Here is an 18,362-nt window from a genome sequence, read left to right on the forward strand (position 1 = left end):
ACCCAAAGATGACACCACCTGTCCAAGCGGAATGCTGCGAGATGAACGCGTCTGAACTTTGAGCAGACGACGCGTATGGTTACACTATTCCTGCCTCTCTTTTCTGCCATGTTGACAACATAATTCGACTGCACTTATTTATTTCGTTACCTTTATTATTGTTTCAAAAAAATTATTTCCTAGATTCCAGGCTGCATTTCGAGTCTTGGTGCTTTGGACATGTGCTATTCCTCAGCGCAAGTATCGTCTACTCACTGAGCCACGACGCAAAGCGGAGTGACACAATTTGTTTATTTTTTGCTCCAAACTACTAGCGTAGCTTCCACTGCATTGCACACTATGTATGAAATGGAGTATAGTAATATGTTGGAGTAATATGTTGAAACCCACTGACAGATACTAAGGCATGCCCACCACATCCAGCTCATTTGTAATTTGACTGTGCAACTCATTTCGGTGCTTCTAAAATTCTAGATTGACCCCCTATATTTAAAAATAAGGATACTTGTTACGCATTCAGTTATTTTGGGAGATTTAGCACGATGATGATAATTGGCTGCACAATGGCGCAAGGCCAGCGAAGAGCAAAGAGCATCCTTTAGTTAGCGTGGCACAAAGAGTTGGCATGTACCCAGGGCCAGACATACACAATCGGCTCACAACCAGATTCAGGTGTCCCTAATCTCTAAGGGGTCTTTACAACATTAACCCTTTGAGGGTCACGGCCGTACATGTACGGCATCGGCAAACACTTTCAAAATGGTCAATGACGTACGTGTACGGCATTGCTTGCATCTTGAAGGGGGGACGTGGCAAGTAAAACTATTTTTGTTAATTATAGACCAAATTTAGTCAAATTAGGAGATTTTATGTAGTTAACTAACCTTATAACAAAACTTCAATCAATTTTAAATTATCTTCTATACCTTTTGAGTTACCAGACTAATTACCTTCACAGAGCTGTCACAAGATTAATTAACTAATTAGGCAAGAACTCAACAAGATTTTTGTGTCAGCATCACCAGGAAGGTCCACTCTGTGCAAGGAAGCTATTGGATTATTGCTTTATTTCCTTTAAGTATCCAAAAAGAAAGACAGAAGTTTCACTTTCTTTTTGACATGAGACTATTTCTGATTTCGAAAGGAAGGTGAAACTTTTTTGTTCTTTCTTTATGCCTAAAGGATATAATGCAATAATCTAATAGCTTCCTTGCACGGAATAGACATTTCTGATCACACTGACGTAAAAATCTAGTTGACTTCTTGCCTAATTAGTTAATTATGCTGATTGCAAGATTCAGGTAATTAGTCTTCTAACTTAAAAACCATAGAAGGTATCTTTAATCTGATTTCAGTATTTTTATAACAATGAATAGCTACATAAATACTCATAATTTGATTCAGTTTGGTCCATAAATAAAAAAGTAATTTTACTTGCCACGTCCCCCCTTAAAAAGCGCGCCTTTTTCGACAACTTCTCTTGCTTGGCATGTGCTGCCACACTTCGGAAATACGTCAAATTTTTTTCTTGCGCCGATGACTCTTCTTTTTATTTTTTTTATGATTTACTTCAGCGGTGCGCCGGCTATCGCTTGCGCATCCGCTAACGAGGGGGCGCGCTGGGTACCGCCCACCGGGCACCTGGGTGCCTCTCGCTTCTTGCGCCTGCCACAGACCAAGGTCGCCTGCGAAACTGATGAGGCTCTTTTCTCCTTTTTTTGTATTTTATGAGTGGTGCGCCGTATATCGCTCCCACATCCGGCCGCGCACGCGCAGCGGCTAGTTTTGGTATCGCCTTCCGGGCGCTTCCGCTTTTTGCACCCGCGAAACTGTTGTCTATCTGATTTTGATTCACTCAAAAGGTACTGGCTTGTTACTCTCTGGTTTTTATTTAGAATTTTTCTTTTGTTACTCATGAATAAACCACATATATGTAACAACACAAACGATTTTTTTGTCACTTTATGGTCACCCTAAAATAATTACGATAATTTTTTCTCGGAATAGTTCCATCCGAAGAATTTAAATCAGCAATAAAAAAAATCGACCCTGGGGGGTCGCATTTGGCGAAAAAATTCGACCCTCAAAGGGTTAAAGCGTGAACAGCATGGAGCATTTTCTGCACACTGCGGATACCACCTTGAAGTGGTGCAGGTAGCTCCAGCGACCGCATCTAACCGCTCGCTGAAACACAACACGAGGCACAAACGAAGTTGGTTATGCGGGAAAGGAACTGATAATGTAGTTAAAAACTGCTGTCATATGCACCGCTTAGGAAAGCACCCATCAGATATTCGCCCCAGTAGTAAGCCTCATTGTCTCTGGTGGGGCCAGCCGGCTGCCTCAAACACTTTGGAGCTCTCGCCTCTCCATTGGCGCAAGTCGTCAGGCTCCTCCCACTGCCGCGTGCCTCATGCATCATTTTCTGACTGAGGTAGAAGCCGCCGCAGGCACAAAATCACCATGAAAAAGACGCGTGTGCACCTCCGACGCGCATTAATCACAAGCAAAAACGCGCCATGCGGCTCACGCTTACATGGAACATGCTTCCGCAGACTGCATGTTTCACATCAACCTAAAGGCCAGCTGTTCAAAATGGTTTTTCCTTGCCACCTTTCTTGCCATAGACCTCACAAAAAGGCAAAGCCCAGATGTGTGACATGAAGCAAGACATCTTACCATGCTGCTGTCAGCTCTGCTAAGTATCAGAAAGGCATGTGTGTTTGTGAGAGGTTGTTCGGCAGTCTTCTCTGCCGGATTAGGCTCATCTGTTTCCTCCTTTTTGTCCTGCTGCTGCTGCTCCTGTTGCTGCTCCTGTGGCTGCTGCTGCTGTTGCTGCTGCTACAACAGAAATGTGAGAACAAATTTACAGTAAAATTTTATCTGTTGACAAAGGAATGCTCCTATTTAAAGAGACACTTCCGTGCAAATTATGCATAAATACAAGCAAATGAATAACGATAATAGCAAAAAAAAAAACTATTTAGCTAGGGGGACATGAAAATTATGTCCAAATGCTGCTGACTACAAATGCCTGCATGGCGCCCAAAGATGCTACCTGGAAAGAAGGTATGGCAATAAAAAAGATTACATTACAGACACTACACTGCAAGTGCACCTGCCACTTGCAGTGTACTTAATATCTCAAGTGCACTTAATATCTCAAACTACAGGCATTTGCATGCCTGCCAGGTTTGCCGGGATGGCATTAGGGAGATCTGACCGAGGGGAGGGGGGTTGTAGCAACAACAGAATGGGTAACCTTACACACATTTTTTTATTTACTTACAACATAGCAGCAAATGAACTGTTTCTTTGTACAAACTACCAACAAGATACCCCATATAGTACTGCAAGCACAATACAAAACAGCAGGAACGGAACTGTTTTGTTGTTTCGTCTAAACTAACAACAAGCTACACCACTGGAGACGTGCAACGGCCGTCCAGAACAGCCATGCTCGTGTGTAAATGAAAGCGGCGGTGGCACTGCACTTCTATCAACAGTAAACTAACAATGGGATGAACAGGTTCACTGTCTGCGCATGGCCAACTACGCTTTTTAAGCACTTCACTGATAATGATGCCGATTGGTGTCGGGTTGGATTGTCAGGTATACCTCCGGCGCATTGTGGCCTGGCCAAAGACGGGTGCGTTTTTGGGAAATTTTTGTTTCGGTCGTACAATCGTACAAAACCATGAAAATTCGGGAGTCTCCCATAAAATTCGGGAAACCTGGCAGGTATGCACTTGAGCGTTTCAGTATTACAAAACCCACACGAAATCTTGGCAATGTCAATACATACCTTCTTCTCTCCAGGAGGACCCATCACAGTCCACATGTGAACGCAGCCAGGAAGTTCAAAAGTTGTCACCACTTGAGGCCTCACTGAACGCTGGCAAGAAAACGACAGTTCACTCCCAACCCACCACCGTAGAGACTACATTCCAATCACAGAGCACAAATTCACTCCTGATGTGTTCTGCTACAAATGTTGCTAGCTTAAAAAATGACACATTTCTGAAAAACCTCTTTGACAAAAGAAGGCCACATGGTCCACCACAAGAACCTAGCTCATCCAATACGTGCAGAAAATAACAGTGCCAACAACATATTAATTTAGTCTGCATGAAGAATCTGAGATTTTTAAGAGTCGGTTTCATGCAGCCCCAAGTTTATCTCAAAGACTGTCAACTGGTTCAAAGGTTACTTCCTTCAATCTAAAACATGAAAAAAAATTTGTGTTAAAGTTTGTCCTGCTACTGCAAGTGGCAGGCGCACCTAATACGTGAGTAGCCTGCTCAAACAATGCAGCTAATTTGGTACCTTTTACACAAGCCCACCAAAAATACTGCGTTGTTGTAATGCTTGCTGCTCAAAAATTCTGTAAGATAGCCTTAGGATTTACAGTGAGCCTCAGTAATAACGATCACGTGCGTGCTCGAAAACTAGCCCCATTTACTCTAAACAAACATCAAGTCCTGCACACGTGCAGTGGGCAAGCATGTTTACTTTACCTGCAACACACAAAGGGCCCCGTTTTTCCCATAGCCAGCTGTTGTTACCAGCTCCAGGTCTGGGTCAGTGGACTGAGCAAACTCTTCAGAGAGGAAAGCAGGCTCCCCCATACAGATCTTTCCACACGGCCCTATGTTGATGAGGCTGTCACAAACCTGCAAAAGCACCGAAAAGCTCATCAGTGGAAAGTGCGAGCTGTTACGAATCGGCCAGCGCCGCAGTACTTCCCCGCATCACTCCTCGGCTGTGCGGCGAAGCCACTCGTGCGCCTTCGAAAACAGGCGCAATCATGTCGGTGACAAGTAGCGACAAGCCTCGTCAGACGCTTCGCTCTCTGCGCATTCGGCGGCTGCCGGTGGCTGAACTTCGGCGGCTGCCTGCGTGGCTCGTCTCCACGCTCTTCAAGGACACAGAGGCCCCGTCGATCGCAACGGAGTCCTCCTCTGTCCCCTCTCTCGAACTCAACGTGCGCGGAGGCTACCGACGACTAACGAACACTGGAAAGAGCGTTGCGTGTGTCTGTGACGTTTGTGCGTGTTCCAGCCTGTTGGCGTTTTGACTGTTATCGCTTTTGGGTATAAATAGAGCTGCCCAAGCGTTGTAACTCATTCCTGTTAGAGCAGCGAATCGATGTTGTCGCTCTGCTCGAGTCCTGTATTGTAACCTCGCCCGTCGGGGCATTGTTCTTTGGCTTCGGCTCACCTCTCGCTATGAAGTAAACAGTTACGTTAGCCTACGGCTTCTGGACTTCTTCACGGCTGCAACAGCGGCTGGCCGCTCGCATCATACACGCTACCACTCGTATGTCGGAGGCTACGGAGCTCGGATCGGGTGCCCCCGCCCGGTCGCAACAGAGCATGTGAAGCACCTGAGCCAACAGCACTTTGAAAATCACTGTGTTTGACTCCTTGTGCTTTAACAAATTCCACTCATCCATTCGCAGCCGCCATTTCTGCTTCACTGTAGAGAATCAAGTATCACTCATTGACTGAGGGTAGAGTTGTGCATCAGCTCAGCATTTTAGACCCACTTGCTTGTGAGTAAGCCGCCCTCTTTGCTAGCTTACATAAAAAAAATTAGCTTCCAGAAGAAGAAAAATTCCAGAAGCAATGAATTGTGAAAATATTTGGGATTTACGTTCTTAAAAGGTCGTTCAAGCAGACAAAATTAAATGAAGACAAATGCATTTTCTTTTCACGACCTCTTTAAAGGAGCCATGAAGAGAAAATGCAAGTTGGTTTTATTCGAAAGATTTCGTGTTTTATAGTGCCCCCAGCGCTTGTCCGGATACAAATGGTGCTTTATTCACTGAGAAATTAAACAATTTAGGTTAAAATTTTGATTTTCCCGCTCAATCGTGCGTTTTCGTGGTCCCAAATGACATCACAGGAACCGACCGCTCTGCAGCATAGAGTACCTTCATTCACGCATCCGCCGTACAGGGTAGAGACACGTATACGCTGGCGCCGCCATTTTCGGTTGCTCGCTCGCCGCCGAAGCAAGTCATTGTGTCAAAGCCGCGCTAAAATTAGCGCCGCAACGCGGTTTACTGAAGAAGTTTGAATCATATTGTCCGTTTCGCGTTGCTAGGTCTCGTGGGAAACGAAAAGAATAACGCGTTGAGCCCGTTGGCCCAATTGCGGCGGCACGGGACCGTTCAAAGGTTGTCTCCACCCTGTACAGCGGTGTGGTTTGTTCCCGCGTTTCTTTACGTTCCGTAACCTAGATGGCGCCACCATACCGTGGCAAGCGTTTGGTTTGTTTTTGCCCGCATTTAAACCTGGCTTGTTTTTGTTCTGGGAGAAAATATTCATTCCCTGAAACAGTGCTCGCTCGACAAATGGGGTCACGTAAGACACCGTTGCTTGCGTCAATCGGCCAGTGTCGTCTGAGACAACCCCAAGCCCCGTAGTGCTGAGCAGCTAAACCAAGCATGCTGTGCGCAGTACGAACAGCAGAACGCATCAGTACTTCTATGTTTACATGTGCTTTCGTAACTTCCACTGTTTTTCCCATCATTCTTATTGCTTTGTAAAGAACGTGCCCTAAATTTAAGCGCAAATCGCTCGTTCGTCTAGTTTGTAAGCTCTCCCTAATTTGCGTCTGCTTCTGCCAGCCTCCGCCAATCGCAGAGCTTAGCTCATGTGACATCATAGGTTCTGTTGCGGGAAATGAGCTGGTGGGTCGCATGACCATTCCCGTTTTTCCTAATTATGTAGCTTATTTGAGCGAAGTTTACGTTAAAAGTGGTGTCAGTATGATTCTAACGAGACAATCTTTTGAATGAACCAAACTTGTGTTTTCTCTTCATGGCTCCTTTAAGGCACGTTTATACTCTGACATAGCGTAGGTGCGCGCACAGCACAGTTGCGCTACGTCGGCAAATGCGGGGACTCCTAGACTCTATTTAACTGCCGTTTAACTGCCGGCGCATTCGACAAAGCTCGGCGCACTTCGGCAGCTCGGGCGCCGGTAGGCCAAGTCTCTATTCTGCGCGCAGCGCGTCGACATGCCGGCCCCTTATCCCGCAGGCACCTCGCCAGACAGGCCACACTGGGTGCGTGGCGCCCGCTCGTTTATCTCATTGCCGTGCTGGAGCGACGCTTGACCACTTCATGAATTTCAGGACAGCTGGTACACTTGTCGCAAAAACTCCTGTGCATGCGCCAGCCAGAGGCTGCACTGGCTAATATCTGGCCATGTTGGAGTGTAGAGGGGTAGAAATTGCCACTGGCACAGTCCAGCAGATGTGCCGTCGCCGACCGACCGCCGTAAAAGTTCAAGTATATATGCGCCCACGACTAAATGCTTATTCAAAACACCATCATATGACAAAGGGAGCCTGCAGAGTCTAGCACAAGCTGGAATCAGAGGGCGTGATCAGATACCCCACTCTTCCAACGACACCTTTTATTGCTTGTGAATTGTCTACCCTGTATACTATAAAAAATGCATCCGCCGAGTAATCAGCTGTTTGTTGAAGTCGAAAAACAAAAAAAAAGTGAACGCACAGCTTGTGTGCGTGATTACTAAAACGTTCAGTCCTTGGTTTCGCTCCGCATTTGTACACCATAGTTATGCATCCCCCCCCCCCCATATGTCGAAATGCATTTCGCATCTAGTTAGTCTGCTGAGTCATACCTGGTTTAAATTTAATCAAATGCCTTTAGCATTTCCCAAATTGCACTCGGTTTTTTTTCATTCCCGTATGAACTATTTAGTTCCTTCTGGACTTGAAGACTAGGTATTTATTTTTCTGGGGTTTCATTAACTTTCCTTACTTCTTGCTATAAGGTGTAAGTGGGCAAATATTTAATGACGCACAGCCTTGAAATATACCTAACATTTTTGTGTGGCTTATGTTGCCATAAGATGCACAAGTTATAGTCAGGTATTGGGTCATCACATCCCCGAAATATATTTTTCTACGACACATATATTCGAAACAAAGCCGCATTCGCTGTCCGGGCTGCAAAACGAAACCAACCTCTCATTGAGCCAGTATCAGGCCTAAAAAAGGTGACAAGGGGACAGTGGTGATATGCAGCTCCCGTCGCCGATGGCCGTAAGAGCGTCCAACAAGCGCGCAGAAATGTGTTCCCAGAAAGCTCTTGTTGTTGTTCAAGCATTCTACCAAGTCACATCTGTTTTGGAAGTGTCGTAAGCGCACTATTTGCTTACAGGCGTCGCCATAACAAGTTGTTTAGGGTGCGGAAAGGCAAAAAGAAGCGAAAGAGAACCAAAACACTGCATGAGCCACGCAGCGCTCATCCCGTAAGCGCCGCGGAGAAGTGGCGGCAGGCAGCGCAGCAATCGCGAAGCCCAAGGTGTATGACCAGCTATCTGCAGTGACTACTGACAGGTTTGGCATTGGAGTATGATGGTTTAGTAATGATCAATTTAGAAATTCTGTGATGAATTTATTGCTCTACATAGAATTTCAGTGCTCACTTCTCATCAACCAGTGGAATCGGCCTTTAGTTTATCAGCCTTACTAATAAAATACAATTTTGAATTTCTGGTTTTTACCTTGAAATTGAAAAAAATTGGCCCCAATCCACGCTGTGAAGGTGATTGGAATGCAAAGCTTTAAACGACACCCAATACAATTGCCCATGAGACGTCACTTGAATCCAGACGTGGCTCTACAAAGAGTGAAACCAGAGATTCTGCCAGCCGTTACTTGGAATTTGTGGGGGCGGCGTCCCGAACGCAGCAGCGTCAGCCATGGCCGGGCTAGAGCGGTGGACGCCGCCGCCACTCTAGCCCGGCCATGCGTCGGCAAAAAGAAAACGGAGAGGAGTGCCTTTCGAAGGGTGAGACAGCGGAACCTAGCCATCCTGATATGCTAGCTGGGGCCACACTACCGCGCGACACTAGCGCAGGCGCCGAAACAATTCGAAACAATTCAGAACGCTGGGTAAATTCACCGCACCATCTACAGTGTGCTCTGTGAATGAACCCGCCCCCCCACCCCCCGCTGCCTCCACCGCGTTGGGAGTTTATTGTCCCGCACGCCGTGAAAGAACCGTTGGCTGGTAAAGGTGGAAAGCTTTGCTTTAAAAAAATCTTGCTATTTGTGCATAAGTGTACATTAAAGCTTCGCAAAACCCTATGTTATAAAACACTATACAAACATTATAGCAATACAAGCAGCTGCTAGAATGTGATCTAAGACAACCATAGAAAAGTGCACAGCATACTCAGCAGTAGGCAGTAGTGTGGAAGGTTGTTACAATCCAAATGCGATGTGATCAGCATTACATGAGAACATAATGCTGGAGAGCATGCTGCCTTCTTTTCTCTTTTCACTGCATCGTAACTGTTCCTGCAAACCCGTGCCAAGCTGTATTTTTTTTTCTTCCCCTGTTAGATGAGCTAGGACTATTGGTACCAAGAGCTTCCCCCTGGGCTCCTAGGCAACTGAACATTACCTTTACAATCTGGTAGCAGTCTTGTACCACCTGTTACCTATGAAAACTTTCTCCCTCCATTCACTCTAAGCAAAATCCCACTAGGCCGCCTTCCCTCCATGTTCGTTGAACAATGGGCATATGGGCCAAGTGCCGGCCCCAGCAATTATTTGCCGAAAAAAGCAGCTATACCCAACCTTGGTGTCCCTATTTCCGTTCTATTTATCCCCTTAACAAAGGTGAACATTTTCTTCCCATTTACGATTTTAAACCCTAGCGCTTTGTATTCAATTACAATTTGCCACTCTGAAAACCTCCATGTGAATATTCTAACTTGCTCCTGTAGCAATGCCAGGTACATGCATAGCTACCTATCTCTATATTACTACACCTCTGCCACAAACTGCGTCTTTTCTTCTGCCCTTACCAACTCAACCATCTGACATGCTATTTTAAAAATAGAATGGGGCTTAATGAGCCAAAGCTATACACCTCTATTCCATGACAGACTCCATTCTCTCCATTCTGTGGCATTTTCATAAGTACAGGGTGTTGCGGCGATAATTGGAACACTTTAAAATTTTTTCCTGAACGAACCGCCGCTTTGTTCGCACTCAAACTTCACACGAAGATCGCATTTTGTGGTCTATTTTGTTTGACACCGGGAACAACGACGGTACTTACCTGGTATTTCTGTAAATAAATAAAAACGCTTTTCGCCTATGGGAAAATGGCGGCTGATTTGGACGTGCGAGGCAGCGCAAGTTGATCTTGGAACGACGGCGCCACCTGGGGTATGCAGAGCGAAACCCATGTTTCGGATTCACGGTAGAAAGATGCCAAATGGTGTAGCAGACGATCAGAAAATCTTTTTGGTCCCCAGTTTACGATGATCACAAATACTTGCATAACAGCTGCTGCCAATCAATAAAATATTCCCACAGTTCATCGTTGCCAATAAACGTTGGATTTGTTTCCTCACCTACTCTTACATTTTCTGACTGTCTGCTAGCATTACCAGATTATCCGGCCCTGCGAAATCAGCCTCATGATTCTTGCGTTGTCCTTGCCTTTTCGTTCTCGTTTTATTTGTGAAGTTTCGTGGGTGTGTTTGTGTGTGCCTGTGTCTGTCATCGCGAAGCGGTGAGATGCGAGCTTTTTCTGCCGAAGAAAAGGCAGCTGCAGTAAGTTTCTTGGCAACGACGAAGGCGTACCATCGAGTACGCACCCTCTTCAAGAAAAAATTCAGCAAGCGACCCCTGAGCTACCCTTCTGTGCTTCGGTGGACGGCCGCACTTGAAGTGAACAGATACTCGCAGCGTAAAGTGCGGAAAGAAAAAGGGTGCCGGCGTTCGGTCCTTGCCGAGGCCATTGTAGGAGCGTTCGAGGCCAACCCGCGCTTATCCTACAGGCCTGCGGAGCTAATGTACGGGACGTCAGCGTCAACAGTCAGTCGTGCCTTGAAGAAAAAGGCTTCAGGCCTTACAAGCTACAGGTTCACCAGAGACTGACGGACGAAGACAAGGGGCGTCGGTTGAGCTTTTGCCGCTTCGAGCTCAGGCAAATCGCGACAGACCCTGCCCACCTGTCGTTCCTCGTATTTAGCGACGAGGCAGCTTTTCATTTGGACGGGCGTGTGAACCGCCAATGTACCCGTTTTTGGGCGAAAACAAATCCCGATTTTGTGACCACATGAGCAGTGAATTCCCCCGGCGTCATCGTCTGGTGCGGAATCTGGCGGGAGGGCGTGATAGGGCCGTTTTTTTTTCGACGGCACTGTCATAGCCAATTCCTACCTGAACCTCCTCAAAGAAAACTTTTTGCCCGAACTGGTGCAATACCACATGCAAAAAGAAGTTTGCGTTCTGCAGCAAGATGGCGCGCCCGCCCACTTCGCCGCAAAGGTGCGCCGTTGGCTTGACGCCAACTTTCCCGACTGCTGGATGGGGCGAGGTTCGGCATCTATGCCCTGGCCTGCGCGCTCTCCCTACCTCACACCCTGCGACTTTTTTGTGTGGGGTTACATTCAATACCTAGTGTACCGCAGCGTCCCAGTGGCAAATCTCGCGACCCTCGCAAGATGCATCCAGGCCGCCTTCACCGCCATCGACGACAAGATGAGGGAAGCAGTATTTGACGCTTACGTTCACAGGCTACAGAAGTGCTTCGACGCTGACGGCGGTCACTTCGAGAAATGAGGACTCGAGCTCTTCGTTTGTTTTTCTTCTTGTTTACTTTGACAACTACGTGAACCGTTGAAATGAGAACATTGTTTTTTTTACTCGGACGACGGCATGAATTGCCGGAAAAAAGGTCCTTGTTAGGGCCAACAAATGCTGCGTCGCGAAAGCATCTGAACTTGTTCGCCCCCCAATGTACTCTCTCGAATTCTTTAAAGAAACTTTAAAGAAACGCCAGCGTAACTGAAAAATTACTGCCACACTGATCTACACATTTTTCACGCGATGTAAGAGTAGGTGAGAAAACAAATCCAACGTTTATTGGCAACGATGAACCGTGGGAATATTTTATTGATTGGCAGCAGCTGTTATGCAAGTATTTGTGATCATCGTACACTGGGGACCAAAAAGATTTTCTGATCATCTGCTACACCATTTGGCACCTTTCTACCGTGAATCCGAAACATGGGTTTCGCTCTGCATACCCCAGGTGGCGCTGTCGTTCCAAGATCAACTTGCGCTGCCTCGCACGTCCAAATCAGCCGCCATTTTCCCATAGGCGAAAAGCGTTTTTATTTATTTTCAGAAAGACCAGGTAAGTACCGACGTTGTTCCCGGTGTCAAACAAAATAGACCACAAAATGCGATCTTCGTGTGAAGTTTGAGCGCGAACAAACCGGCGGTTCATTCAGGAAAAAATTTTAAAGTGTTCCAATTATCGCCGCAACACCCTGTATAAGAAAAAGCATGTGGTCCTGCTTAGAAGACCTGCTACGGTAAACTGGAGTTCAGCCATGCTCAGTAAGATAAAGAGTTCACAGGCTTACTTAAAACCGCGCTGTTATGACCTCAGTGAGCCAGTGCTATCCACAATCCTATCCACAAAATACTTGCTCAATACAATTCGCACACTAGTCTATGCTATTCAGAACTGCAACTTAAGCTCTGCAGTCTTTACAGCACAAGTTACAGCACAAGTGTATAGAGCAATATGTGCAGGCTGCCACGTAAAAAAATAAGCCCATACCTCGAAAGTATACGAAGTAAGCTGCTTCGTCGCCATGGTTTCACTCCCGTACACTTCCAATTCATCTGGGTCAATCAGCGCAACATCCGAGGCTGAAAACAAATTTTAAAAAAGCATGAAAAGCCTGAGCAAATGACAAATTCGCTCATGGAGAAATACCACTTACCCATCCAGTCACCTATCGCATCCATCCTTTTCTTTTTTGAAGGCGGGTCATTGGCCTGATGCAAAGAAACACGACCCACATACTGTTAGTTACAAGACCCAGAATGAACAGCAGAACTGGCAGCTGAACAAGTTCACGGTTGAAACATCATAAACAACAACCAGACCTCTAAAGGAGTACTGGCCCCACATTTTTATCTTCTCCTTTTACTGCTTGTATTGATGCTCAATGGCCTGGCAAGCCTAAAACAGCACTTTAAATTTGCGAAATAATTAATTGTGTAGAATGGCCTGAAAATGGTCAGTTTGTTTCCATCGCTTCCAACCAGGAGGGTGCATATAACAGAACCACGTAATGACCTCACCGTTTCGTGAGGACACTGTGAAGGTGAAGGCGTTTAATCAACCGCCCCACCACCGGAGCTGGGTGGCTGAGCTGCATGAAGGCGCTTAGGCCTACCATCGCACTGGATATCTGATGAACACTTTCCATAAAAGACCTGACGGCGACTTCTACTGTGATTCTAGGCTATATTATTCGCTCCTTTCCCGAGTGCGGAACTTTGTTTTTGGCAAGAGTGCCTTTCTGGGGCACTCAGTTATGCCTGTAGCTCTGGCTATGTGCATCAGTTTGTGAACGCCATGTGTGTGAAGCGACGTACCGAGTATCTGCCTAAAGCAGAAGGCACTCGACAATGTCACCTTCTTTTCCCTACCACGGAGTGATGCCATTTGCTACGTGCCGCTCCACATGCTGTTCCACCAGTGCGATAAATGAGATCAAGTTAAAGTGTGTTCCACACATTGCACACTGTTCATATTTCAGCCAGAGTATTCTGTTGAGTAAAGGAAATGAACTGTGCAATAATAGTAACCTCGAAAATTGGTGTCAGTGCACCTTTAAAGTTGGCTGTCAGACTCCAAACATATGAACCAATTCACAGTTTTTCAGTATTACTGAGATGCAGTGGCACTGAAATAGAAAAGGAACAAAATCCCGTACATCACCGTCGGCCTTCTCCTCCCTTTTTGCAAGTTCCTCCAAGTCAGCAGCCTTTTCAGTGTAGTGTAGCAGTAAGGAGTTCCCGAGGCGTGAGCCAAGAAAAAGATAGCCATCTTCACAGAGGGTCATCTGAGTTAGACGAAAAACCCGTACAATTACCTCATGCTCCATGCCGTCTCATAGACCAGCACAAAGTTTCATGTCAGGCAGAACATGTCAACTCACACTTGTCGTCAGCACACTAGCAGCTGCCTTGTCGAAGTAGAAATTCCTGACACTCCTCATGCCATCATTGAAAAGAGTCAGCACATACCTGTTGTGGCAAGAAAAGTCATATTAAAAAAATAGCTCCCTCCCAAAGTCCTCAAAAAAAAAAGAAGAAATATCAGAATGCATAACTTACAGCTCACCACCCTTGAGAGAGAGCACAAGCCTGTCATAGTTGAGAAAACATGCTTGAGCACAATCTAATGATATCTTGACTCCTTCTTGTTGCTCTGTTGATGTTCAATGATACAGAAAAAATCCAAAATTGAGGACACTTTCCAGTCATAGCAAATAAGCACACGAGAAGACAGCCAGCTAGGAACATACTCAATGGAAAAGATGTGCTGAATTCAGTGAACGCGTTCAGCGACACGCCGTAAGGTGGAACGCTCTGGTTTAGGTAGAGCAGGGAATCAACCGCCATGATCAGCACGCCACCTGGAAGCATTCCGAGAAGGAAGAATGCATGAGGAAGTCTCCTTCAAAACACTCGCGTTTCTAATATCATTTTGCAGAACACAAATACCTTACTGAACAGTCTTTTTCACTGCGTAATCTAAATGAAACATCCCTAATGTGGCCTAAATGCATTGACCTACCTCAGAAGGTATGTGTCACTATCAATTTATCCAGTACCCCATAGAAGCTCTTTAGAACAAACTAATATAACAACGCCACCTCAAAACTAAGTCCTACCCACGATGGCTTAGCACATCAGTAGATGAGGTAACAACCATATGAAGCAAGCTGGTCGAAAGCAGAGGTAAAGGTGTCACGTCCCCTTCTTGTATTTGGTGAAGAAAGTGACATCGGCCAAACGCAGCTTCCATCAGCCTGTAAATTCTCTTCAAGAGAATGGGCACACCGCAGGCAAGTAGGCAAGGCAACCATTGGTTTTTAGTCAACATGCACACCAGGGCCGGCTGCATCGCCTATAACAACATATCCGTGTAAATGTTACTGGATACCACTTGTTTCTTATACCTGGGCAGCGTCGCGTTCTGCTAAGAAAATTTTGCATTTGTTCTGCCCGTATCGTTTTTGGGGTCCTACATGGTCCCAGAGCAAGGACAAGCTGAGCGAGTGAGCAAATAAAGAGTGGCCGGGGCTGCTGTCTGCAAACAAAACAGGCAGGCGTGTATCGCTTTGACAAGATATCACTAGGAGGCGCGTGTATCTAAAAACATATCAAGGGAGAGGTGTTGAGCTGAACTGTTTAGAATAGCAGTGCAATCGTCTTTTTCTTAAGTGCCGCATGAAGACATCCAGTCGACACAGTAGCTGGAGCTTACAATCACACTGCAAAAATACTTTTACCGGTCCAAATTTCTCTCACAGTGTGTGCACAATCGTGACTATTGATGTCCCATTGACAGAGAACATGCACTCTTGTCCTTAGGGGTCTGGAAAGCGCAGCCAATATTGTAAAAGTACACAAAGAACATCCAACAACAAGCCTGTGCCCACCCTTTTGTGAAGGCACTTTTCACCCCTACACGAAGTCCCTCTGCCGCTTCTCAGGCAATCTAAAAAAAAAAAAGAGAAAGAAAGAAAGAAAGAAAAATAATACGAAAAAAAAAAAAGGGGGACTCTACCAGCTCAGGACAGAAGTGGGTGAAGGTCAATGGGAGAGGCCTTCATTATGCAGTGGACCTAAATATGCTGTTGTTGTTTATGTTGATGATGATGATTACAACCCCTTGATGTTTACAAAATATGTGTGGCCACTGTGACATCAAGACAGCAACACGTGTTAGCACGGCTGCTGTAGTTTCCAGGCTCTGTCATTCATCCAGTGCTGGGCAGGTGACGTCGTCTAACAGCTCAGTACGAAAGGCAATAACTCACTATTCATGTGACTCTGCCACCTATCCTCCATGCTGCCTCGGCTCTATGGTGTACGCTTCCGCAGTGAAGTAAATTTCAGACGTGACAGCAATAGTTTATTTCTTGTTTTTGTTTCCTGTTCAGCATCATCTTAGACTCCTTGCTCTCTACTAAGGGTAGCACCATTACCACTGCAAGAAGGCCAGGTGCTGCCCACCAAGCTTAGTTAATCCCAAGCCTGGCAGAGCATTATTTCTGTAAGTGGCTCCAGCTAGATTACAACACATTACAACTGTCGGATTCTCCCCATTCGAAGTTCCTCCGCAGTGCTCCCTTTTCCTGTGCAATAAGGCTGGCTTTACTCCAAGAGAGGTGCCAACACAACTGAGGTACAAGTCGGTGAAGGGGTCTTGTGCAGAGGTGCAAAGCAAAGACTGTAAATGTTACTTAATGCATCACACAAAGTGGCATTAAGTCGCATTTACAAAAGAAAAAAAAAAGACAGCCATTCTAATAAATTGTTTGCGTTTGGGAGCACAACAGCACTTTGAAAGCAAACAATGGCAGCGAATAGCACAGTCAGCGTGACGATTCTGCCAGTCTTATGCTGCTGTTACTGATGAAGCAAGCCCAAAACACACTTCTTCACTGCCTGACCTCCATGAATGCAACGTGCAAAAAAAATGCCCACCAAGTGGCCGCGGAACTGCCAGCAGTTGAAGGCAGTCGAAGGGAAGGTTGGTGTACGACCAGATGACTGGATGCACTCGCTGCTGCAGGTTCAACGACAGGGCCAAGATGCAGCACGTGTCCTGGCGAATGGCGATCCGCCTGCCACAGGGCACACCACCAATCAGGGTCAGGTCAATCCAAGGGCAGCAAAGAGTCAGCACACACTATGATGCCACTGGAACCTACTCACAACCGATAGCCGACTTTTCAGACCAAGACGGGAGTTGTGCAAGGGTGCCATTAGTAAGTAAAAGCGCTATGGGGAAACTAGCCACACTTCAATCCAAGTGCACTGGTAAGGAAAAATTTTTGCCAGTGCGAAGGATTTCTACTGTAGGGTGCTCAGAACAGCTCTATTGTTCAGTTGCAGAGCAAGCCCACAAAAGATGCAAACACGAGTAGCCACCGGTAGCATCTCTCCAGCTCAGAGCCCATGCAAGTCACTACTTCCTGCCAGATGGTGGCTCATGGAGAAAATGTGTGAACTATATCATATTTTAATTACATTTTTTTTTATTTCACTGCTACAGCATGTGAAGGGGGTGAGGGAAAAACTACTGTCTTTGAAAAATGAAACAATTAATCACAATAAAATTACAATTTTGTAAAGTAAATAATACTAAAAATCAATTAGTCTTTCCTCAACAAATCTTAGCAATGAAACTGAAGTTTTTTTCTTACAGCCTCAATGCCCTTTGCAGATGCTTACTAACAACTAAAATCAGCCACCACCCTGTGGCAGAGGGAACTGAGCTTGCTCCTCTTCATTCCCCATTACCTGTAAGCTAAAGCAGGCAGGCACCATCAATGCTAGTACTGCAGTAAGGAAGCCTTGCTCCTCCTGGCCCGGTGGCTAGGTGTTTGACACAATAAAACACCCCACAAGAAACGAAATGTCGGTGCACAAAAATATGAACACACAAACCTCACAAGCAAATCATGCAAATCAAGCAGTGGTGCAGTTCTACCCCATTAACAAAGTGCAATGATAGCACTTTACCATTATGCGCCATGCTTCAGGTTAGTTGAAGAAAATCCCACAATTCGTGTTCCCATTTCTGTGTTACAGCTCATTTTGTTGCCGACAGCAGGCTTGCTTTCGAGGCTGCAAGAAAAACTGAAACTAAGCTCTGCAGCAGTCACGGCTGGACGTTAGGGAACACAGCAGGCTTCCCGAAGACTTCGCCCGTTATTTGCCACTGCATGCACAAACTTGACTAGCGCAAGGCAGAAGCAAAAGGTGTGACCTTACACGGAACGGCTAGAGAGGGAAAGACAAGACAACACGGTCAGTGCACCCGGGTAACCAAGAACACCACTGCGTGCATGCTCACTCGTCTAGCCGAGCCTACCACTCACCCTGGCCACGTACGCAGGGGCTCATACAAGATGAGCAGGGTTGGCTCGTAGTAGCCATGCAGAAACTGCATGTCCACAACGTTGTTGATCTTCTCTTCGAGCTCCGTCAGCGCCACTGGGTACCAGTCCAGTAGCGGAGGCTTGCTGTGGCCAACCGAGGCGGGAGAGAAAAGAGCAGGTGGCGCTACGCTGAAGCGCATCTTTGCGCAGAGAACCTACGCGTCTGCGATTCTGATGAGAGCACACCACACAACGCAATTTTACTTCAGCAGCTAATGCAGGCTTCACCCACAAGGCAACAAGCAAATACCTCATAGAACAATCAAACCTTTTCCCGTGCCTTAAATAATAAGGCGTCCTTTAGAGATGCC

At 46.2% G+C, this 18,362-nt stretch overlaps 1 protein-coding gene across 2 annotated transcripts in view; it reads right to left on the bottom strand.

The window, feature by feature from the left end:
- Nucleotides 1–18,362, bottom strand: part of Cpsf160 (cleavage and polyadenylation specificity factor subunit 1) — an 82,626-nt gene that overhangs the window by 51,924 nt on the left and 12,340 nt on the right. The window contains exons 6-16 of one of the 2 annotated variants that reach the window (XM_077686622.1): nucleotides 17,992–18,135; nucleotides 16,592–16,731; nucleotides 14,401–14,511; nucleotides 14,210–14,303; nucleotides 14,032–14,119; nucleotides 13,807–13,935; nucleotides 12,805–12,859; nucleotides 12,639–12,730; nucleotides 4,518–4,673; nucleotides 3,806–3,895; nucleotides 2,680–2,838 (exon numbers count right to left, since the gene is read on the bottom strand). In XM_077686622.1, the coding sequence (XP_077542748.1) occupies nucleotides 2,680–2,838; nucleotides 3,806–3,895; nucleotides 4,518–4,673; nucleotides 12,639–12,730; nucleotides 12,805–12,859; nucleotides 13,807–13,935; nucleotides 14,032–14,119; nucleotides 14,210–14,303; nucleotides 14,401–14,511; nucleotides 16,592–16,731; nucleotides 17,992–18,135 (1,258 nt within the window). Of the gene's footprint in view, nucleotides 1–2,679; nucleotides 2,842–3,805; nucleotides 3,896–4,517; nucleotides 4,674–12,638; nucleotides 12,731–12,804; nucleotides 12,860–13,806; nucleotides 13,936–14,031; nucleotides 14,120–14,209; nucleotides 14,304–14,400; nucleotides 14,512–16,591; nucleotides 16,732–17,991; nucleotides 18,136–18,362 lie in introns of both variants that reach the window. The other variant, XM_077686621.1, reaches the window with a different exon arrangement.

The sequence above is a fragment of the Haemaphysalis longicornis genome, unplaced genomic scaffold, assembly GCF_048455015.1.
Source record: "Haemaphysalis longicornis isolate Haplotype H1 unplaced genomic scaffold, Haemaphysalis longicornis Haplotype H1 scaffold_1, whole genome shotgun sequence".
Classification (NCBI taxonomy): Eukaryota; Metazoa; Arthropoda; class Arachnida; order Ixodida; family Ixodidae; genus Haemaphysalis; species Haemaphysalis longicornis.